Source organism: Procambarus clarkii, chromosome 7 (assembly GCF_040958095.1).
Source record: "Procambarus clarkii isolate CNS0578487 chromosome 7, FALCON_Pclarkii_2.0, whole genome shotgun sequence".
NCBI classification, from domain to species: domain Eukaryota; kingdom Metazoa; phylum Arthropoda; class Malacostraca; order Decapoda; family Cambaridae; genus Procambarus; species Procambarus clarkii.
Window position 1 is genome coordinate 41,858,288 of NC_091156.1, and position 23,976 is coordinate 41,882,263.

At 45.8% G+C, this 23,976-nt stretch overlaps 1 protein-coding gene across 3 annotated transcripts in view; it reads left to right on the plus strand.

The window, feature by feature from the left end:
• Nucleotides 1–17,932, plus strand: part of LOC138357412 (sulfotransferase 1A1-like) — a 73,211-nt gene extending 55,279 nt beyond the window's left edge. The window contains exons 6-9 of one of the 3 annotated variants that reach the window (XM_069314267.1): nucleotides 4,054–4,220; nucleotides 6,087–6,192; nucleotides 15,860–15,914; nucleotides 17,663–17,932. In XM_069314267.1, coding sequence (XP_069170368.1) covers nucleotides 4,054–4,220; nucleotides 6,087–6,192; nucleotides 15,860–15,914; nucleotides 17,663–17,666 — 332 coding nt within the window. In that variant the 3' untranslated portion in view covers nucleotides 17,667–17,932. The remainder of the gene's footprint in view (nucleotides 1–4,053; nucleotides 4,221–6,086; nucleotides 6,193–15,859; nucleotides 15,915–17,662) is intronic. The other 2 variants (XM_069314248.1, XM_069314257.1) reach the window with 2 other exon arrangements.
• Nucleotides 17,933–23,976: the final 6,044 nt, after the last annotated feature.

A 23,976-nucleotide genomic window follows, 5' to 3' on the forward strand; every position in this document is an offset into this window, starting at 1 on the left:
TTGCTAGGCTGCACATTGGCCGGACACCAACTCGTGAACCCTGAAGGAACGGGGCGTCGTTCCATTACCAGAGCAACAGCATTCCACTCGCATTCATGCACCATTTTGTAGAATGTTCTGATTTTCTGTATTTTCTTTCCCTCAACCTGTTAATATAATCCTTGGTGAATAGTGTAGTCGCCGTCGGTCTAGTAGATTCTTGTATTATCATGGTTGATATCCAGCGTCTTAAGCAGATCCCATGATAGTGCTCTAGTCTTCAGAGTGGTGCATATTGACAAATGGTTGTTAAAGGTATGGTAGCCTGGAATGCTGGCACAAACGACAGATGTAGTGTTGAGAGGTTTATAAAGTGTTTGGGCATAGTAATTTGTAATGGTGGTAAGTCTTGTACTGTTGGTGTTGTCTTTCTGGGTACTGTGTTGCCCAAGAATATAGTGTGGTGGTAATAGTATTTTTTACTGAAAGTACTCGGTCGTCAAACTAAAGATGTGTTGATGGGTTGGGTGTTTGACTTCCAATGGTGCAGAATCTTGCCAGTCTGCTAAATATCGTCCTCGGGAATGTTCTGTATTTGGCATTATTCCTTATTGGAAGGAAAGCGGGTAAGTGTTGTAGGTAGGCGAATTATTAACATTGTGGTAAGGTGTGTGTTGCCTAGTTGTGCTTCCGCGGATTGAGCTCTGGCTCTTTCGACCCGCCTCTCAAATGTCAATCAACGGATATTTTTCTTCTCTTCCCCCCCCCCCTCCCTCCACATAAGCAACCCCCAACTAACACCCAACAAACGGCTCCCCCACCCCCTTCCCCCAAACTAACCAGCAGCCCATAACGGCTGTCTAACTCCTCGATACCTATTTACTGCTTAATAACGAGGGCGTCAGGGTGAAAGAAACTCTGCCCATGTGTTCCTACCTGAACTGGGGATACAACCCTGGCCCACAGGACTACATATCCAGCGTGTTGGCCACTCGGCAACCAGGTTCCCACTGTGTGCACGTGTGTGTAGTTATAGCTTGGAGAAGTTTAATACTATGAGCTTCCTGTAGTCTTTATTTTAAGGATGTCCCAGGCAAGCAATGGTGGTTGTGGAGACAAGTGAAGGATCACCAGTATAACTGCAGTCATAGTTGCGTTAATTGTAGTATGGGGGATGGGTTTTGTGTAGTTTGCCTAGATAGACCTCTCTCAACCAGTGTAATGTGGTAAAGATAGGCTCATTGCCATGGTGTCGTTTTAACGTTGACGACCTAACTGTTCGTGCCGGTAATTTATGATGTAATAGGTCAGAAAGGTCACTAGTGTAGAAGGTATTCTTGGAGCTATGACAACCTTGTGGGACTAAACCATTAACGTAAAGTCAATGAAGGAAGAATGCAAATTAAATGTCAGTTGTTAGTTACTATTTCCTACTTACATACTTGTAATGTCAATCCTGATCTTCAACGCTTCCTAGAAGGTTGTAACGGAACTTGTTACGACCCTGTGTTCCTTAGTTGGAAACCAGAGGTCAAATTGAGCTCTAAATAATTTACTTTACATTATTTGATACGATTGCTGATGCGCGTTTGTTCCTATCTTTCTTGCCAGACGTAAGACAAATCATGTTTCTCAGAGCATTCAGACTCGAGCTTGTTGATTAATTATAACAGTGAAGTAATTATCAACTATTCTTAGAACTAGTAAAGTAACGAAGGCCGATGAAGACTTGTATTGTTTGTAGCTGCACGATCACTTAGGTTATCTTCCGGCAACGACAACTGGGGAGCTCGGAGACGGGACGCCCAGGGTGCTTTCTTTTCTGTTCTGGTTGTGTGGTGGAAACATCTTCCCTGTGGGGCTCTGCCTCCTGCTCCTCCTCTTTCTCCTCTTCTTACCTTATCCTGTGTCTAGTTTACAAAGCTAAATACTGTGTAGCATGTACGTTTTCTGGCACAAGTGTGTAGTAATGTGTATAGGCTGCGCTAGTGTTTATATTGCTAAGTTACTCTAAGTGGTCTCGGTGGAACCACGTGTGCTCTAGTGGTACCAAGCTACCTAGAGTCCTTGCTAGTGTCTCTTGCCAAGTAGACTTTTCCCTAGCTTGTCTTAATTGTAGAACCTTGTATCCTGCCTACGTGGACCAAGGCTTTTAACGTAAGATAGTATGGTAAAGTAGATAATGTTGTTAATGTATATGGGGGTTGTTAAGAGGGTTAATAAATAAGTTAGTTTTAAAGAAATATCCTTTCTTCCTGTGTAGGGGATCAGTGATCAAACCTCTAGGCTGACGTATTGACCTTAAGCCACTAAATTAATATTGTTCGTTCTTATTGGGGGCCGGGCCTATCTGATCTCCACAAATTTTGATACACCCTGATTCTAGCTGTTGGCCCTTCTCTTTAATACTCTATACCCCCCCCCCCCATAACAGCAACTAAATTTGTATCTGAACTCATGGGCACCAGACCAGAAACAAATGCCTATTTGATATTCCAAGAGTACGACTTGATCAAACTAGAAATGTTCTACAAATCAAGGGACCCAGAATGTGGAATGAACTTACCAATCATGTCAAAGATTGTCCCCTTCTCAACCAGTTTAAGATGAAAACTATGTACTACCTAATTAACTCAATGTAACCTACCTTACTTCTAAATGTCAACCCATGTCTTACTATTATTAAAAAAAAAATGCCGTTTGTTGACCAACTTGTATATTGGCTATTTTCTACCATGTTCCCCTTTTTTTATCTTATTAATTTTTCTTTCAACACAATTTATACTTTTAAGCTCAATTACTGTTAAGTTTGTCAGTTGTTTTTTTTCCCCAGCTCATCTTGCCCGAAACGCTATGCGTACTAGTGGCTTTAGATATTGTATGTACTACCTCTATCTTTAAATCAAACAGAATATTGTACTGTAACTCTGCAACTATGTGTGTACTTTTCCTAAATAACTTATTATTATAATTATTTGGTAAACTATACATAATATTTGGTATTGAATATTGGGATGTAATTACATCTTTATACTGTCATGTGCGAATATAATGTACTTTATATATTTTTTTGCAACCCAAATTAAAAAATGAATGAAAGGTTAGCGACGTAATGTCGCTTGTCGAGTGCCAATAGGTAAATTATATTTTATAATTTGTTAGTTCTTTAACTTACACTTTTTTTTTTAACTTTAAATGCTCTATTCACTCTTTCGATGGCAGTGAATCATGTTAACCAGTGTGGTGTGTTTTGACCAATGACTGTTTCAAAGCGCCTATTCATTCATAATCTAACGCATTAAAAAAGTGCAGAATTTCCATTTTGCACATTCCAAGGACCCGAGTCGAAGGATACTTTTTCCTCTCTGTGCCACAGTATTGGTCGGCGGGTTTTTTTCCTTGTAACGTTTAGAAGCCTGAATATAGTGGCATATCGAAATGAGGCGTGAAATTAATGTGTAACTTCTGGCATGCAATTTGCCGCTTGTGCTTATTAGTTTGGATTTTTTTAGCTGGTTCTGTCTTCCAATTGTTGTAACGGTGATGTTATGTTGAACTTTCCCGTTTGCTGTCTCGTGTGGCCTTTATTGGAATAGGACGTGTGATTGATGAGATGAGACTCCACGAGTCCCGGGTGATGTGTCGTGTTGTAGGTGGGTACCTTCTGTGTACAGGCTCGGGTGTTGTCCCGTGTTGTAGGTGGGTACCTTCCATGTTTGGACAAGTGGGATCGGGCTGCTCTTGCCCATGAGCGTAGGATGTTTAGTATTGGCTATGAGTGAAAGAACTCTTTATTTTCTTAAGTTTAGCTAGAGTTCTCCTTGGTAGTTTTGTGATATTGCAGACCTTAACATTGCACACTAACTCCTTGTCTTGTTGCAAATTTTAACTTCCAAATTCTCGCATTAAATTAATGCGTTCTTAAGATAATTAAGAAAGTGCCGTTAGCTCTAAATAGAATATTATACAATTATATTTCGGAAGTAGCTTGATACTGTTAGTTGCAAACCTTAAAGGCTAAACCTCTTGTTTATATATGTAAAAAGTTGAGTTATATGTAATTCGTATCTACAGTGTTGTACTGTCCGTACTGGCCGAACTTGATGATGGCGTGGGAGAAAAAGGACTACCCCCATATGCACTTTGTGTTTTATGAAGACTTGAAAGCTAATATAAAGAAGGAACTTGGAACACTGAATGAGTTCTTGGGCACCAACCTCTCCCAACAGCAGCTTGATAATGTAAGTGTCATGATACTCTAACTATTAATGATTTAACATCTCGAAGTTAACTCGTGGTAATAGGGGTAGCTCGTGGTATTAGGGATGCAGTCCCAAGTTGAACCTCAGAACTAATCAGGAGTATAGAATAAATGAGGATAAAATGTAGTGGGAAAGAGAGAAATGTGTGTTGTCCAAAGGCACGCAATGCTCTGGGACCTCCATATAGCAATGTAAAATTTTAACATTGATACATCATTATTTGGTAATGTTCAAACTATACAAATAGGGCAAACATGAAATGTGAACACAAAGGCAAAAAGATTAGGTAAAGTTTAACAAATTTGCAGAAGATTGGCAGATGGCGTTTATACCTTGGAAAAAACAAATGGAGGATTGTTTGCTACAGAAATAGCAGTTGGTCATTGGAACTTTTAATGAGATTGATCTGTAGTGATATTTGATGAGTCTCCTAATAAACGGATGCATAAATGTACCAAGAGGTTAATTAATTTCTTGAAGAATTAGCGGCAAGGTGTTGGATATTATTCGTGGGAATTTCGCCCATCTTAGGAATTTTATTATGCTGTTCAGTTATTTTGGAATGCACATATTAACTTGATGGTGCACAGATAAGGAGGATGATTTAACCAGGCATTGGAAACGTATATTAGCGATTAAAATAACTACATAGTTTTAGTTAAAGATTAAAGTGATGTGATGGAAGTTTGTGAAGGGGAAGGGGAAAGTATAGTAAAACTTCGTTTGAATATTGTGACAATATACTGAGTTATATATTGACCTGGGTAAATACTTGTTTCGAAAGGGGATGTTTTGGAATCTACTACTGGGCAACGTATTAACATCACTAAAATGGGTGGAATTAACTGGGGGTTTGGTTAATAGACCACTTGCAGTTAACCTTTATTCTTCGTATTAAAGTATTGCGAAATGTTAAAAGTATCTGGCATCTTTTTAAAATTTAAATTTCATGGCGAATTCTCTCCTGGGTAGAAGTAAGCTGTTATTGGGATCAGGTTTAGTAGTATAAATGTTATTGGCAGACTAAATTGCTTTTAATAATTATTAATGACGCTAAATATGAACAGTAACGCTGAAATGTTTGTGTGGAAGATTGAGATGCAACACCAAACTTTAGAAAAATTGTTGTGGTCGTGTTTTGTATTAGTTAATGTCGCTCGCCACTTAATTGTAATGATGGAAGATGTCGAGTATGGTAATTATCAAAGTATGTACATGAAAGCATGACGGGTTCAACTAAAGGAATGGAACAAAGGAAAGTTAATTTGGTGTTGGAAGATTGATGGTGGGGAAGAGAGGCTGTAAGAATAAATGAAATAAGCGTGAACTTTTAAACATCTTTTTCTTAACGAATATACTTTCTTAATCATATTCATGTTTAAAGCAATCCGTCCTCGACTAGAGTCAATTACATCCAGCGGTCGATCCACCCCACGCATACAAATTTGTACATGCTGTTCATTCAAAACGGGAATTTTCTTAAATATAAATTAATATTATAATGGCGCATTATGTGTATATAGGCATAGGTTAGGTGTTTAGGTTCTGTTGGCGATTATCTGTATTTGTAGTACTGGGAAGATTATCGGCCCACTTACAAAATATTTTAAATTTTTGTCAGGCTAGGTATATCTATAGTAATTACTTCAGTTAACTGGGATGACATGGAATTAGCAGCCACTAGTGCTAAACGTTGTGCTCCCTTAACCTACCCCCCCCCCCCCCTCCACCCATCTTTATGCTAGGGAACACTTCAGATTACATCATGATTTAAATTTTTTTGTTATTGGTGGTGGCAAAGTAGTTTGAGCCTGTTATGGTATTAATATTGGTTCCTTTCTCCAGGTAGCCGAAAACTCTTCTTTCTCCTCGATGAAAGCTCGAAGTGAAAATGATGCTGCAAATTACCACCAAGGTGCCCAGAAGAGGGAAGGAGACTTCTTCAGGAAAGGTTTGTGGAAATGGTTAAGATTCTAATTGGCAAGTCATCTGTAATACTTAGCGTAGTTGCTGGAGCTTTTGTATTTTGTGAACATTTTGGCTTGTTCGGGTCAAGCAGTTTTCTCTTTCCCTAGAGACACATGTTAAGACATAATCCAAGTGATTGGATGTTTTAGTTGTTTCTCACTTTAATCAGGTGAGATAACTGACCACCATCAGAATACTTGTAATGCTTCATGGGATCATACCATGACTGAATCGACCAAACAAATGAAAGTAAAATATTCTTGAGGAAAGAACGCCAATTCCCTTCAAATGTTTTAGGCTCTACTCTGATGTACCCTGTTGAACTGGAGCCTTTATAACCACTAATTAAGCGCAACAGGTGCCGTTGTGGCAGAGGTTTTTGTCATTGGCGACTGTGATGGTTTCAGCGGAGCTGTGATTAGTACGACCCAGGTGAGAAATATTTGCTAATGATAATTTCATGGCATAACATTTGGCTATGGTAGTCAAAGCCTCTTAATACTTGGACTGCCCTAGGCTAGATTTCTGTGTGGTGTTATGGTTTTACAATATTACATGCATCTGCCTATATTATAGTTAGAATATTACATAGGCTTGAATGAGGTTGTTATTTTTTTCCGTTCGTGGGTGAATCACATCAATTAAATTATAACATGGTATTGTGGCTGTGGTACACAGGCTCCTGTACCAAACGGCAAGATATGTACCTTAACTAGATTGGTATGCTTGCTTGTGATTTTTTTTTTTTTAGTTACTAGTGGCACAAATAGGTTTTCTAAACTAGCTGAATTTTAGATTGAATGCTATTTGTCACGTATGGCTCATCTTGGACACCAGGAACACCTCTCTTGTGGTCAGACTTGCTGTGGCTGCTGGACCATCTCTGGATAATGTGGTAAAGCCTTTGCCTTCCGTCGACCTTGAGCACCTTAATGGTTGCCATACCTTCACCTTGACCATCCCGGAGAACAATATTTGGACGGTGTTGTACTACCACCTGCTGGAGGTGGTCCTTTCCCACCGTTTCCTTTTTCCTATTGAGCACATCCAACGTTTCCTTTGTTTTGCTCGGTAGTTCGAGCAAGGGTTTGCTAGAGCTAATCATACAATTATAATTGATAGTTTAAATTATGGTTAATCCAGCTTCCATACCCTTGCTAAAGCTTAATGGCTGCCGACCCCGAAGAACTTCATAAACATTTAGCATAGTGTTATTTTTTTCGTATATAAATTATTAGTTTAGGCTACGACCTATAGTTATATACATAACTAATCCTTTGTATAGGTAGGCAAATATGTTTTATTTTTTTTTTGGCAAATTACTTGCCTTTTGACGTACACCAGCGAATCATTTATGGAGTAGATTTGAACAGCGATTCAGTGATGAACATTTTGAGATGCTAGAATGTCATGAGTCATGAGCAAACACCTATTCATAAATTGTTCGGCTGCTGGATTAAGAAGCATTTGACCTTTAACAACGCCAGTGTGATAAATGGGAGAAAAAGCTAAAATTGAATTTAGTTTGAACGCTGCTCAAACGATATCTTCTCCAATTAATCGAAGCATACAACTATTAGTGCCTTTCTGAGTATAGACTAAAAATAAGTTTGAATAAAAGCCTGAACACCTAACCTACCATACTGTACACAATCCCAATAAAAATGATACTCTGAATGCGTAGTAAAACTGATCGCTGCCTCTAAGAGTCTGCTGTAACTTGAAAGTATTGCTGGTGGATGGTTTGCCCCGTGTTGCTAGTTGCTTAGACTCGCAGGCTCCCTTGTGGCCCCCCCCCCCCCGATTACCTGTCGATGATTGAGGATTAACGGCCCTGTGGCCCGGTGTCTGACCAGGCCTCCTGGTTGTTGGTCTGGGGTCAACCAGGCTGTTTGATGAGGCTGCTTGCAACCTGGCTGATCAGGTATACATTGCAGGAGTTTCAAAAGTTTTTAGAGCACTGGAAAAATTTACCTCCTTGTTCCCTTAATTTCCAGTAAAATGAATTCTATAGACATAGTGAATTTATAAACTAATACGAAATTAACTGAAATATTTATTTAAATAGACTGCAAATTAGAAGATTACTCGGGGCGACCAACAAATTCACAACTGATCAATTAGTGCAGACTCAAAGTATTTTCCTGCAATGGAAGGTCACCTGGAGGGTCAAATGGCTGATCATGTCCACCTTGCGAGAGGTCCACATCTATAATTTATAGTAAATTGAGGAATACAATTTTTAAAGCGAAATCGCTAGTTTGCATCTGCGCATGCTCTGAATCTCACAATCAGAATTAACATAATCTAATAAATCTATTATAAATTTCACCCTCCTTGTCCAGCTCGTTGCTGCCGTGGAGGGGCTTGGTGGGCGGCTGACGGAGTGTGATGCTCCTTGGGATGAACCCCTGTCCTTTTGTAGCTTTGTGCTCCTGCTGCTGTCCTCACAGATTTTGCTGGACGCCTTTTCCTTTTCCTTCTGTTTCGTTTTTCTCCCTCTTCTCTTTTCTCATTGTCATTCCCCGCCGACCTTTTACCCGTTTTGATTCTTCTTTCGGCCTTCTTTTATTTTGACGTCCGGGTGTTTGGGGAGGCATAGTCTTGCACCCGTAGAACTGTAGTACCCAACGTCTCGAACGAGGGGACCCTTTTTTTTTTTTTTTTTTTGTTAATCCTCCTCTCGTCACGGAAGCCGCTCTCGACAAACTGAATGTTCTTAAGGTGGTGTTTGTGTGTGTGTGTGTGTGTGTGGGGGGGGGGATACTAAAGACGCACCCCTGGGGATGCCCCGGCATGATCGGCGATAGCTTCTTGTTGGGTGTCCTGCCTCTAATTGTGGCTCCATGGTGAGTATGGGGGAACATTCGTGAATTAAAGTTTCTTAGTTTTTATAGCAGATAACGTTTCCCTTGTACCTTCTCAGGCTCGTGGGGTGGGTGACCAAGCCCCCGAGTCGGACTGTGTTGCAAGACAAGGCTCTGTAGCCCCTGCTGCATCGGGCCCCCGATCTTGCTCCTCCTTTGACCCTCCTGACTACTCCCCCTCTGCTACCCTCCCTCTGCGGTAGGGTCGAGTTCCCAGCCCCCAGTGGTGACCCTCGTCCTCTAGCAGTTCCATCTCTCATTGTGACTACTGCGCCTATTATCCCCTCTCACTCTGGGGGTTCTCAACGTCGTCCCCGCCACGGCCGCACTCGCACGATCTCCTCCCATACTAATACTTGCAACGCCTTGTTTGGTCCCGCTACGTGGGGTAAATACTTTGATCTCCACCATCTGGATTCTACTCCCCCTGACGATTTCTCCCTCCATAAACACCTTGTTGATTCAGTAGATGCCTCTGTTACTTTTAACTCCACCAATTATGGCACGCGTGTCGTTGCTGCTCCTCATTAGAATGCAGCTACTCGCTTAGCCGCTTTGTCCTGCATTGGGGAGACCCCTGTTAGGGTCTCCAAAAACGCTGGGTTAAATGCCAGTGTTGGTACTGTTTCCCTCACACCATGCTGCAACTGGTGATAGGGACCTCGAAGACTGCCATGAGGATATTGAACATATCCTCGAAGCCCAAGGCCGTTCTGTACTCCAGGTGGACACGTTTAATCGATCCCCTCTTGGTGGTCGCCGTCAGCCTCTTCGAGTTGTAACTATCACCTTCGATAGTAGGGCCCTTCCGCCCTCTATTATTTTTTTTTTTTATTTTGAGATATATACCAGAGTTGTTACATTCTTGTACAGCCACTAGTACGCGTAGCGTTTCGGGCAAGTCCTTAATCCTACGGTCCCTGGAATACGATCCCCTGCCGCGAAGAATCGTTTTTTCATCCAAGTACACATTTTACTGTTGCGTTAAACAGAGGCTACAGTTAAGGAATTGCGCCCAGTAAATCCTCCCCGGCCAAGATACGAACCCATGACATAGCGCTCGCGGAACGCCAGGCGAGTGTCTTACCACTACACCACGGATTATTCTTGCCGGTGCCAGATGCTCCGTTCAGGAGTACATTCCCTCTCCTAGACTTTGCAATAAGTGTTGGAAGTTCGAGCACGGTGTCCTCAAATGCACAAGTACTGTTTATCTGCGCCCCCATGTGTGGGGACGATGATCATTCCAAGTCAAAGTGCACTTCTCCCCAGGCTTGCTGCCGGTGAGGGCCACCCTTCCTTCTCACGCTCGTGTATACACTACAAACTCGAGGAAACCGTCCTCAACTTGAAACACCGTGATCGTCTGACTTTTCCTGAAGTGATATGCCATGTTAGTCGTCTCGCCCCTTTCGCGGGTGTATCCTGCGCTCGTGTGTTGCGTTCAACCTCTCCTCATCCTTCCCGCCAAACACACCGAAACTACGACGTTGGTACAACGTTCGAACAAGTTTTAACCCCTCCTAACAAGTTATAACAACCAATATAGCAAGTTGTAACAACGTTCTAATACGTCATAAACACGTTAAGCCAAGATGTAACAACTTTATTACAAGTTGTAACAAGCGGAAAATAGACAGTTTCGGTTTGTGTTTCCAGGGTTTCCACCTTCCTTGGTCTCACAACAGTTTCCAGGCCTTAGACCCGAGCACAACCTCCACCTCTTCCCCTATTCCTTTGCGTCCTGTCTCGAAAGGTCTCCCTCCTGATTTTCCACCTGGAGGGGAGGGAGTTTTCAGGGGAAAGCGCAAAGCCATTAAGACTATATAGCACTGGGAACGGGTCAGGATAAGGATTTGGGGATGGGACGGGGGAAGGAAGGAACGGTGCCCAACACTTGGACGGTCGGGAAATGAACGCCGAGCTTCAAGAAGCAAGACCGTCGCTCTACCGTCCAGCTCACGTGGTTGGGACTCTCCACCTGGCGTTTTCCCCATTCCTACCCAGTCCACCATGTTTTCTTTCCCATTCCACTCCCCCCCCCCACTTTCTTCCCCCCCTCCCCCCCACTTTCTCCCCTACCCCCAAGTCTCTTAACCCTCCACGCTGCCTGTTTGTCCAGGCTGATGTCCATCATCCTCCCAGCAATCTTCGTGTTGTTCACTCCCGTTCCTCTTCTCCTGCTGAGACCATCGAGTCTGTCGCCCGGTACGTTGTAACTGGAATGCTTGTGTCTTAGAGTCAAACGTAAGCCTGGCTCCTCTCCTTTTTCCTCCCCAGTGAGTAAGAAGATATCTTTCTTCATCGCCCCCCCCCCTCCCTCTGATTCTATCACTACGTCCTCTCCCACTTTAGTCGGGCCCCCTGTCCCAGATTTGGAGGTTTCTTTCGCCCCCGATTCCCTCTCGGTTGCTGCCCTTGCCGAGGCGCGCACTCTGCCTTCTCCCTCCCCCCCCCCCCCCTCCTCCAGCTGTCCTTGCCTGCCTCTCGGTTGTCTCCTCCTCCTCCTCCGGACCCCGTCAGTCCGCCTCTGGTCTGTCCTCTTGCTCCCTTCCCTCTATCCTTACTAAGTTTATCCATGCCCCCCTAACCCTGATTTTGTCGACCCTGCTCCTGATCCTGAGATTCTTTAATAAACTGTGTTCTTCTATACCTTTATTTTTTTCTTTGTTCTGTTACTGTCCTTTCTCTTTGGTAATGTCTATTCTTCAGTGGAATATTCGTTGATTTTATGCTAACTTCCATGAACTCGTACTTCTAATTACAGTTTTCACCGCTTTGTGTTAGTCTCCAGGAACCCATGATTGGTGCTCGTCCTGGTCACTTTCGTGGTTATTACTTTCTCTCTCCCCCCCCCCACGCTCTTGCTGGGGCCCTTAACTCTACTGCTCTCTTAATTCATTCTGATATTCCCTTCGTCCCTTTACTTCTTCCATCACCTATCCATTGTTCTGCTGCCCGTGTTTTTGTGGGTAAATGGTATACAGTCTGTTTCATTAACTTCCCCCAAATGTCCCGCTTTCTCTTCCTGATCTTAAGTACCTCCTGGACTCCTTGCCAGAGCCGGTGCTCCTTTTGGGTGATTTCAACTGTCAATATACCCTCTGGGGTGATTTTCTGACAAACACCCGAGGCCGTCTTCTCGAACCGTTCGTCCTCGCTTCTTCCCTCACTCTCCTTAATTCTGGTGAGCCTACTCAAGTAGACTCTCGCACTCGCACAATTTCCTGTCTTGATCTTTCTCTCTGCTCGTCGTCCCTTTACTTAGATTTCACGTGGCGGATTTTTGATGACCTCCATAAGTGATCATCTCCCCATCCTCGTTTCCTTTTTCTTTCCACCCTCCTCTTTCCTTCCCTAGGAGGCAATTTGCCAAGGCTGACTGGAGACTATTCACCCTCCGTGCTACTCTCTTTCTGACCTCTCTTCTCTGCCTCTTCCTCGCGCCCTCCTTTTTTGACAGTCTTCGATGCTGCCCTCCGCTCTATTCCTCGCTCTTCCTCCCGGGGCACGCAGAAGTGCATTCCCTGGTGGAATGCGGACTGTGGTCGGGCTGTCCGCTGTATGCGTGCAACCTGGAAGAAACACCGCCGCTGGCAGACGGCCGATTCTTTTATTTTGTTTCGGAAGGCAAGTGCAGTGGCCCGTAGGAGCACCCGTACAGTTATATATGAATGTTGGAAATCGTGTTTCGACCATTACGTCCGATACTCCTCTGCCGCAGATCTGGAAGAAGATCTGCAAGATTGCGGGCAAGTTCATTCCAGATGTCTCGCCGGATCTCCACCTCAGTGGTTCTCTTGTTACGGACCCAGTGATGGTGGCGTCCGAACTGGGTTCCCACTTTTCAACTATTAGATCTGGTTCTCATCTTCCTCAAGCCTTCCTTCTTCGTAAGCCTGTTCTTGAATCTTATCCTTTAGATTTCCACACTGATCTCCGCCTTCCCTATAACAATCCTTTCACTCTTTCTGAACTTAAGTCTGCCCTGGCCCTCTGCGGATCTACGGTGGTGGGTTCGGATGACGTTCATTATGAGATGCTTCGCCATCTCCCTCCGTGCACGTCACGGTATTTAGTCTGTATAACCAGGTCTGGGAGTCGTCGTCCGTCCCTGAGGACTGGCTCGATGCCGTTGTACTCCCTATTCGGGTCTCTTGGTACGTCCCCTAAGGACTTACGCCCAATTGCTCTCACGAGTTGTCTGCAAGCATTTTGAGCGTATGGTAAATGTCCCTCTGATGTTTCATGGAACACCACCATCACCTCTTTCTCAATTTGGTTTTCGCAATTGCCGCAGCACGACTGGTGAACTTGGAAGTCTATATTTGTACTGCTTTTACTGCGAAGACCTCCGTTGTTGCTGTCCTTTTTGACCTGGAAAAGGATTACTACATGACTTGGAGATACCATATTCTGTCCCAACTTCGTTCTTTTGGCCTTCGTGGTAATCTCCCTCTCTTCCTTCAAAGCTCTCTCTAGTCGTACCTTTAGAGTCAGACTTAGTACTCTGCCTCTTTTCGGCAGTATGAAGGTGTACCACAAGGTAGTGTTCTGAGCACTATTTTTATGGTTGCCCTGAATGATGATCTTTCCTCCGTTCCTTCTGGCCTCTTCTTTTCTTTGTTGACGATCTTACTCTTTGCTGTCGAGCTGGCGATTTGCCTCTTCTTCAACGGCGGCTTCAACTTGCGATTGATGCCGTGTCATCTTGGGCCACCAATCATGGCTTAAAGTTCCCTACTACTAAGAATTGTACCATGACTTTTACTCTGAATCGTGTCGTTCTTCTTCTTCTGTCACTTTATGGTCATCCCCTTGAGTACAAAGATTCTGCAAAGCTTTTGGGGTTATTCTTTAACATTAGTTTGTCTTGGTCGCCCCATATCTCTTGCCTCCGTGTTGAATGCTCTAAGGCTCTTAACCTACTTTAGGTTTTGTCCCATTCTTCTTGAGAAGTGGATAGGTGCACGCTCCTCTATTTGCATTCCTCTCTCGTCCTGTCTAAACTCGATTATTGTTGCCCTGCATACTCTTCTGCTTCTTCTCCTACTCTTCGCCGTCTTGATCCTTTGCACCATACTGGGTTGTGCTTCAGCTCTGGTGCTTTTCGTTCAGCTCCTACCCTCAGCTTGTACGCTGACACTGGCTTCCTGTCTCTCCAGGACTGCTGTGATCACTAGTCTTCGCTATCTTGCTCGGTCCTTACAGCATCCTCACTCTCGCATCTATCGTGTTTTGACTTTTATCCCTCCTGTAGTTCCGGTTCCTCTTCACCACCTCCCTCTTTCTGTCCGTTTCTCGTTTACAAGATTCTTTAGGTTTGTATTACCAATGTTTCTTCTCGTATTGTTCCATCCTTGCCCCCATGGAGGGTCCCCCTTCCCAAATTTTGTACTTCTCTGACCCGCATCACTAAACCTTTTACCCCTCTTACAGTTCTGAAATGCCTCTTCCTGGAGCACTTTTCTCACGCCCACTATGTTCCCATCTTCAATGATGGGTCCAAGTCTGCTGATGGTGTGGGTGGTTTTCCTGACCACACTTATGTGTCGCCTTCCTCCAGAGGCTAGCTTCTTCACAGCAGAACTTTATGCTATTCTCTCTGCTCTTCGTCTCCTGCTTTCCTGGTGGCAATCCTCCTTTGTGGTGGTAGTCTCTCGTAGTGCCGTCTTGGCTTTAGGGTCCTTTAATACGGTCCACCCGGTGGTCATAGAGATTAAACATTGGCTATTTCTTATCACCAGTAAATTAAAGTAGGTTAAGTTTTGCTGGGTTCCCAGCTATGTCGGTGTCTCTTTAAATGAGCATGTGGATGCTGCCGCTAAGGAAGCTATCCGCACTTGTCCCATCTCCTGTAAAGGTATTTCATATTCAGACTTTTACCCAGTTATTCATGCCTCCATCCTTGCCCGCTGGCAGAGTTGCTGGTCTACTGTTATTGTTAACAAACTGCGTACTCTGTCGTGTGTCCCAGTTGCCTTCCCCCTACCACTGTAACCGGCGATGGGAAACGGCTCTGGCTAGGTTATGCATTGGCCATACCTGTTTAACTGTCACTTAATGGAGTGCTGCACTGCTCCTTATTGTCCAAATTGCATTGTCCCTCTTACGGTCATGCACATCATTATTCAATGTCCCAATTTCCAGGACGATTGCGTCTTGCTTTCTGACTGTCCCTCGCAGTCAATTGTCCCTCTGTAGAATTCTTGGTGAATCGCATACTTCTGATATTGTTCGCCTTGTGCATTTGTTCTCGTATTGCCATCCTTGGTGATATTTAGTGCCTTCTGATTACTCTGCACATTTAGTGGTGCTACATAGCCTTCACAGTTTGGTGCCTTCTTTTGATAATTACTATTATAAATTTAATTAATCTCTACAGAAATTGTTCCACTTATTTACATGAACAGAAATCACTATTCGGGATAAATTTACTTTGTTTGGTGTAAGACCTCGCTTAGTAACCAGGCTCATGAATTTACATTGTAATCACAATACTTGGTACAGAATCCCGGGTGCTCGGGTCAGGGTCTTTTGTCGACCCTATATCTTCTGGTTGGCTGTTGCATGTGGCATTCACCTAGTTAGTACCGTTTACAGAACTGTTTGTAGATCGCTTCTAGCATTTTGTTCGGTTCTAAATTTTCTCGAACTGAGATTTTCAAACATTGAATGAATAAAAACTGAAAATTAGGGCGCATATTAAACTAGGAGCTAGGCTGGTGGTGCATCTTGTTGCAGGTTGTACGTCTTGTTGCAGGTTGTACCTTCTTGTTGCAGGTTGTACGCGCGAGACTAATGGCGTCAGTCGCCTCCCTCCATGCATCCCTCGTACGTAAGTTGGGAACACGAATATTTGACTTCATTTAATTGGTTTATTCACTTGTCATATAATTTAATCTTGTATAACATTAATGTAACAAACAAATGTTAAAGATTTGATTTAAGAGTTCGCATGTTAAACCTCGTCAGGGAGGTTTCCAGGGCCGCCCAGGTAGTCGTCCTCTCGGGAAGCGTCACACATGAATACTTGTAATAAGTTGTGGATTATTGCCCACTCTGAGGTCGATCTTTGTGTTGGTGTTGAAGTCGTGGGCCTTTGATGTTGGTGTGCATCAGAGAAGGAACCTGTGCGATTTTCAGGAATCTTCAGTCTGTCCCTCTCCCGTGGAGCTCCATTTCTTTACTTCAATTGTATATTAATAGTCGAGCACCTTAAGAGGACTTGTTGCTGTGGTGGCAGATACTCTGGCTAGGCTCGTATATTCATTCTCCGTTAAATGGTAAATATGTTGAATATTCGTGGTATATTGCATTTTCCCGTGAACAGGTTTGTCAGGCTTATATTTGATGCATTCTGGCATCCTCTGACGAATCTCCTGACTGGGTGGAATACTAGGTTTCCCGTTTCTTAATTTCTTGATTGTCAATGAATTGACTTGTCAATATATTTGTTCTCTGGGGTTCATATCCTGTCTTGTGCAGACTCCAGCATTCAGGCTGTATTCACGGTATCTTCATTGTAACAATCAGACCTCATATTCCTAGCCCTACCTGCTAGTTTTCAGTTTTTTTCTCTCCCCTCGGCTATTTGCTTCTGGAAGATGTGTATCAGACTTACCTGGAGTGTCGTACAACCGTTCATAGCGACTGTTTGGAAAGTTTGCTCAGCCTTCTTAATGGGTACAATGAGACAGCTTTTAGTGTAGCATTTGTATATGAAGGTGGTTTTGTGGCGTTCTGAAGCCTCTACTGTGATATATGCGTGCTATTCAAGTTTTCAGATATGTCGCCTTGCAAATATTGTTTGTGTAGTTTTTTTTTTGTGTGTGTATGGGGGGGAGGGAGACTTCTGTTGGGTGGTTCACGTCGTCGGATGTTTCTTATCACTGTTCACAACCTTTGTATTAATGCTGACTTTGCTAATGTCTTGATAATATTGGTTTGGTCTTAAGATCCTAAGAGTTTGCTCCTTTATGTTTTACACGTTTTCAGTCTTAGCTGGCACGTTTTTATTCGGGTACTCCTACCCCAAGCCCTGGGTTTACTGCGTCTTGGCTTGCAGGTCTCCATTCCCCTCCCCCGTCCCCCTCCACATAGTATAATTGTCAAAATACTGGTTCATATCATGGGTGCTGTTGAGGATATACAGTGGAACTATAGAGAACCCACCCAGACTTTGATAGTATAGTTTCTTTTTCAAGGTTTCCTCGGAAGATTTCCATATCCGGGGTTATAACAATGTTCAGTCTGGTGCGTTTTGGGGGCAGCCTGGGGGAAGGTGCGCTTGTGAAACAGCATGTGGTTTGTTGACGGGATCCAATCCGCTATTTGTTAGTCTTTTCTCTTTTAAAGGTACTTGGCTTTGCTTCGCATTTTTTAAAATTTTATCGGCTGAGAGACGCTGATTTAGAATGCTCTCAAAGCCTTAGCAATCAAAGGGCCAAGTAGTTTGATAGGTGTGGTGCCAGAACCCATGCAAAGGAGCAACTTGTGCAGTCTAGGAATGGTTAATAAAATGCTTGGAAGAAGCCAACTGTGCATGATTCCCTGTAATCTTTTTTCTGAATTATGTTTTCCCAGGTGAAATTGGAGACTGGATGAACCACTTTTCGCCAGAGCTCGAGCAAGAGATGAATCGGTGGATCGAGAAGAAGTTTGGAAACCTTATTTTCAAATGATACTCTGGTCTCTGCACATGGCACCGAAACACCTGGTTTACCGACTTATGTTTTAATGGCTGATAATTTGTTTACAGGGAAATGTTGTGTAGTTTGAAGTGATTTCTAATGCCTTCAATAACTTTACTGTACAAAACTCAACCATTTGTTTATTAAACATAATTTACTGCAATAGAGCACCTGAACCTTCCTGTTCTCAGATAATTCGCTTCAGTAATACATAAATCATAATATTACTATAGCATGCAGCTGAGAATACTTAATTTGGATTCAACAGAGCCAGCATAGCTCTAGAATAGAGCTTTAAAATAAGTGTTGGGCATTGAACTACATGGCTATTAAAGTTTTAAACCCTCTCAGATTAGTTTAAAGTTTAACGAAATCCGTTTTCCAATACTCGCTGCCCTGGCCGAGGCCGTGACTCTTGCCCACAGCCACCCCCTCCCCGCTCAGCTCGTTGTCGCCGTGTGGGGGCTTCGTGAGCGGCTGCCGGAGTGTGATGCTCCTTAGGACAGTCCTCTGTCCTTTTCTAGCCTTGTGCTCCTGCTGCCGTCCTCTCCAATTCTGCTGGGCACCTTTTCCTTTTCCTTCTGTTTCGTTTTTCTCCCCCCTCTTCTCCTATCTGCTTGCCGTTTCCTGCCGACCTTTTGCTCGTTCTGGTTCTTCCATGGACTTCTTCTATTTTGACGCCCAGGTGCTTGAGGAGGCATACTCATGCACCCGTAGAACTGCAGTACCCGACGTAGAGAGCGAGGGGAACCTTTTATTGTCAATCCCCACTTCGTCACTGAACCCGATCTCGACGGACTGTCGGTTTCTTAAGGTGGCGTTTGTGGGGCGTATACTCACGACGCACCCCTAGGAGGCCCCAGCATGATCGGCGATAGCTTCTTGTTGGGTGTCCTGCCTCTAATTGTGGCTCCACGGTGGGTGTGGGGGCACATTCGTGAGTGAATTCTTCTTTTCGTCAAGATGATAACCCCTGTTTCGGCTGCTTCTGGCTTACCTTCTCAGGCTCGTGGGGTGGGCGACCAAGCCCCCGAGTCGGTCCGTATTGGAAGACCGGGCTCTGTAGCCTCCGCTGCATTGGGCCCCGACCTTGCTCCTCCTTTGGCCTCTCTGACTCCTTTCCCTGGCTCCCCTCCCTCCTCTGTGGTTGGGTCGAGCCCCAAGCCCCCAGTGGTGACTACCTTGTCCCCTGGCGAGGCTCCTTCTCTAGTTGTAACTACTGCGCCTTTTAACCCCTCTCTCTGGGGGTTCTCACCGCCGTCCTCGTCACGGCCGCCCTCGCTCGATTCCTTCCAGTTCTGCTACCTATCAAGCCTTGTTTGGTCCCGCTTCGTGGGCCAAATATTTTGATCTCCTCCCTCTTGATTCAGCGCCTCCTGACGATTTCTCCCTTCATAGACATCTCATTGATTCCGTGGATGCCTCCATTACTTTCAACCCCACTCGTCTCGGTACACGTGTCGTTGCTGCTCCTTCTCAGGATGCTGCTTCCAGCTTGGCTGCCTTATCCTGCCTTGGCGAGACCCTCGTTCGGGTCTCGAAGAACGCTCAGTTGAATGCCAGTGTTGGCACTATTTTGCTCCCTCCCCATGTTGCAACCGGTGTTTGGGACCTGCGCGACTGCCACGACGATATTCGACATATCCTCGCTGCCCAGGGCCATTCTATTCTCCAGGTGGACACGTTTACTCGTCCCCCTCGTGGTAGTCGCCGTCAACCCCTCCGGGTTGTGAAGATTACCTTTGATGGTAGGACCCTTCCACCCTCTGTCATTCTTGCTGGTGCCAGGTGCTCTGTCCAGGAGTACATTCCTTCTCCTCGGCTCTGCAACAAGTGCTGGAGGTTTGGGCATGGTGCCCTCCGCTGCTCCGGGACTGTCTCTCTCTGTCCTTTGTGTGGTGGCGAAGGTCACTCTAAGTCGGAGTGCACTTCTCCCCAGGCTCGTTGCCTCAACTGCGGTGAGGCCCATCCTACCTTCTCCCGTGCGTGTGTCCATTACAAGCTTGAGGCAGCCGTCCTCAACCTGAAGCACCTGGAGCGTTTATCTTTTCCTGAGGCGAGGCGCCAGGTTCGCCGGCTCCTGCCTTTGCTAATATCTCTTATGCTCGCGTGTTGCGCTCTTCCTCTCCTCGTCCTTCCCGCCTTCCTCAGACTCTCAACCGTTTCCGGGCCTTGGACCCTGATGCGCCCACTGCCCCCTCCTCTGTTCCTTTGGGTTCTCTCCCGAAGGATCCTGCTCCTGGTCCTCTGTCTGGGGTTCCCCTTCCTTCTACCCGGTCTGTCGTGTCTTCTGTGTCTTCTTCCTCGTCCCCCTCTGATCCTCCTTCCCATCCTCTTCCTCCATCTATCGGCTCTCCCCACCGCCTGTCGGTGCGGGCGGATGTCCATCGCTCTCCTAACGGCCGTCGTGTGTGCTCTCGTTCGGCTTCTCCTGTTGAGACACTGGAATCCGTTGCCCGGTACGTGGTTGCTGGGACACCGGTCTCTTTAAGTCAGAAGCGTAAGCCTGGCTCCTCTCCTTCCTCTTCCCCGGCGGGTAAGAAGGCTTCGCTTTCTTCCTCAGCTCCTCCTTCTGGCTCTGTTGCTCCTTCCCCTCCCGTTTCAGTGCTTGCGCCCCCTGTTCCTGCTATGGAGGTTTCTTTGGCCCCTGCTTCCCTTTCGGTTGCTGCTCTTGCTGGGGTGCGCTCCCCTCTTTCTACTCCCCCTCCTCCTGCTGCTGTCCTTGACGGCTCCTCTCCGTTGTCTCCTCCTCTTCCTCCTCCTCCTCCGGACCCTGCCCGCCCACCTCTGATCTGTTCTCCCGTTTCCTTCCCTCCGTCTTTGCTCAGTTTACCCATGCCCCCTAACCCTGACTTTGCTGACCCTGATCCCGACCCTGATATTCTTTAACGTGCTCTGTTGCTCTTTCGCCTTTGTTCCTTCCTTGTTCTGTTTTTGTCCTTTCTCTTCTCGTCGTTGTCCATTCTTCAATGGAACGTTCGAGGTTATTACGCCAATTTCCTCGAACTCCAACTTCTGATTTTGCGGTTTTCGCCCCTTTGTGTCTGTCTCCAGGAGCCAATGCTTGGTGCTCGTCCTGGTCGTTTTCGTGGCTATTCCTTTCTCTCCCCCCCCCCCCAGCCATTGCTGGGGCTTCTAATTCTTCTGCTCTCTTGATTCGAGCTGATGTTCCCTTTGTTCCTTTACTTTTTCCTTCGCCTCATCATTGTTCTGCTGCTCGTATCTTTGTGGGGAAATGGTACACAGTTTGTTCCATTTATCTCCCCCCGAGTGTCCCGCTCTCTCTTCCTAATTTGAAACACCTCCTGGACTCCTTGCCGGAGCCTGTGCTCCTGCTGGGTGACTTCAATTGTCGTCATTCTCTTTGGGGCGACGTTCTGACGAATACCCGGGGTCGCCTCCTTGAGCCGTTTCTCCTCTCTTCTTCCCTGTCTCTTCTGAATTCTGGTGAGCCCACTCATTTGGACTCTTGGACTCGCACCCTTTCTTGTCTTGATCTTTCTCTCTGCTCTTCTTCTCTTTACTTAGATTTCACGTGGCAGGTTCTTGATGACCTCCATGGAAGTGATCATTTCACCATCCTTGTTTCCTTTTTCTCTTTTCGCCCTTCCCTCTCTTTCCCTAGGTGGCAGTTTGCTAAGGCAGACTGGACCTTATTTACCCTCAGTGCTGCTCTCCCTGACCTCTCCCTTCTGCCTTTCTCTCGCGCTCTCCTCCTTTTTCATGACACTGTCTTCAACGCTGCCCTCCGCTCTATTCCTCGCTCTTCCTCTCGGGGTCCACGGAAGTGCGTTCCCTGGTGGAATGCGGACTGTGCTCGGGCTGTCCGCTGTAAGTGTGCAGCCTGGCAGAGGCACCGCCGTAGGCAGACGACCGATTTTTTTCTTTTCTTTCGGAAAGCGAGTGCGGTGGCCCGTAGGGCCATCCGTACGGCTAAACGTGAATGTTGGGCATCTTATGTCTCAACAATTACGTCCGAGACCCCTCTGGCCCAGATCTGGAAGCGTATCCGCAAGATAGCGGGTAAGTTCGTTCCCGATGTTTCACCGGTCCTTCACCTCCATGATACTCTTGAGGCGGACCCGTTGCAGGTCGCTTCTGAACTGGGTTCCCACTTTTCTTCTGTTAGCTCTGGTCTTCATCTTCCCCAATCTTTCCTTCTTTGTAAACCTGTCCTTGAGTCTCGTCCTTTAGATTTCTGCACTCATCTTCAGCTTCCCTATAATGATCCCTTCTCTCTCTCTGAACTTCGTTCTGCCCTGGCCCTCTGCGGTTCTACGGCGGCGGGCTCCGATGGTATTCATTGAGATGCTTCGCCATCTTCCTCCGAGCACGTCTCAGTATTTACTGAGTCTGTATAATCGGATCTGGGAATCGTCGTCAGTCCCTGAGGACTGGCTCGATGCCGTTGTCCTCCCTGTTCGCAAACCGGGGTCTCTGGGTACTTCCCCTAAGGACTTTCGCCCTATTGCTCTCACAAGTTGTCTGCAAACTCTTTGAACGTATGGTTAACGTTCGTCTGATGTGGTTCCTGGAACACCATCACCTCCTCTCCCCTTCTCAATTTGGTTTCCGCAAGTGCCGCAGCACGACAGATGTCCTGGTGAACTTGGAGGTCTATATTCGTACTGCTTTTGCTGCGAAGACCTCCGTTGTTGCCGTCTTTTTTGACCTAGAAAAGGCTTACGACACCACTTGGCGTTATCATATCCTATCTCAACTTCATTCTTTTGGCCTTCGTGGTCATCTCCCTCTTTCTCCGCAGCTTCCTCTCTCGTCGTTCCTTTCGGGTGCGCCTTGGTACCGCTCTCTCTCCCTCTTTTCAGCAATAAGAAGGTGTGCCCCAGGGTAGTGTTCTGAGCACTACTCTTTTTCTTGTTGCCCTCAATGGTCTTCTTTCCTCTCTTCCTTCTGGTGTCTTCTCCGCTCTGTCGATGATCTTACCCTTTGTTGTCAGGGTGATGATTCGCCTCTCCTTCAACGCCGGCTTCAACTTGCAATTGATGCCGTGTCGTCTTGGGCTACAGGTCATGGCTTCAAGTTCTCTACTTCCAAGACTTGTGCCATGACTTTTACGCGGAAACGGGTTGTTCTTCGTCCCTCTTTGTCACTTTATGGTCATCCCCTTGAATGCAAAGATTCCGCGAAGCTTTTGGGGTTATTCCTTGACACTCGTTTGTCTTGGTCTCCCCATATCTCTTACCTCCGTGTTGAGTGCTCTAAGGCCCTTACCCTCCTTCGGGTCTTGTCCCATACTTCTTGGGGGCAGATAGGCGCGCACTCCTTGCTTTAAATTCCTCTCTCGTCCTGTCTAAGCTCGATTATGGTTGCCCTGCTTACTCGTCTGCTTCTTCTTCTACTCTTCGCCGTCTTGATGCTTTGCACCATACTGGGTTGCGCCTCAGTTCTGGTGCCTTTCGTTCGACTCCCATCCTTAGCTTATATGTTGACACTGGCTTCCTGTCTCTCCAGGACCGCCGTGATCTCTACTGTCTTCGCTATCTTGCGCGGTCCTTGCAACATCCTTCCTCTCGCCTCTGTCGTGCTTTAACTTTTACCCCTCCTGCGGTTCCTGTTCCTCTTCACCACCTCCCTCTTTCTGTCCGGTTATCTCGCCTACAGGATTCTCTCTCCGTTCGTATTTCTGATGTTTCTCCTCGTGTTGTTCCTTCTTTGCCCCCGTGGAGGGTCCCTCTTCCGCGGTTTTGTACTTCCTTGACCCGTATCACTAAAGCTTTTACCCCTCCTACGGTTCTAAAACGCCTTTTCCTCGAGCACTTTTCTTCTCACTCCCGCTCCGTTTCTGTCTTCACCGATGGGTCTATGTCAGAGGACGGTGTTGGCTACTCTGTTGTTTTTCCTGATCGCACTTATATGTGTCGCTTGCCTCCGGAGACTAGCATCTTTACAGCGGAACTTTATCGTATTCTCTATGCTCTTCGTCTCCTGCTTTCTCGTTGTCAGTCTTCCTTTGTGGTTGTTGTTGACTCTCGTAGTGCCCTCATGGCTCTCGGGTCCATAATCCGGTTCATCCAGTAGTTGTCGAGATCCAGCATTGGCTGTTTCTCGTTCACAGTAAATTTAAGTCGGTTGAGTTTTGTTGGGTTCCCAGCCATATTGGTGTGTCTTTAAATGAGCGTGCGGATGCTGCCGCTAAGGAAGCTGTCCGCTCTTGTCCCATCTCTCGTAAAGGCATTCCGTATTCCG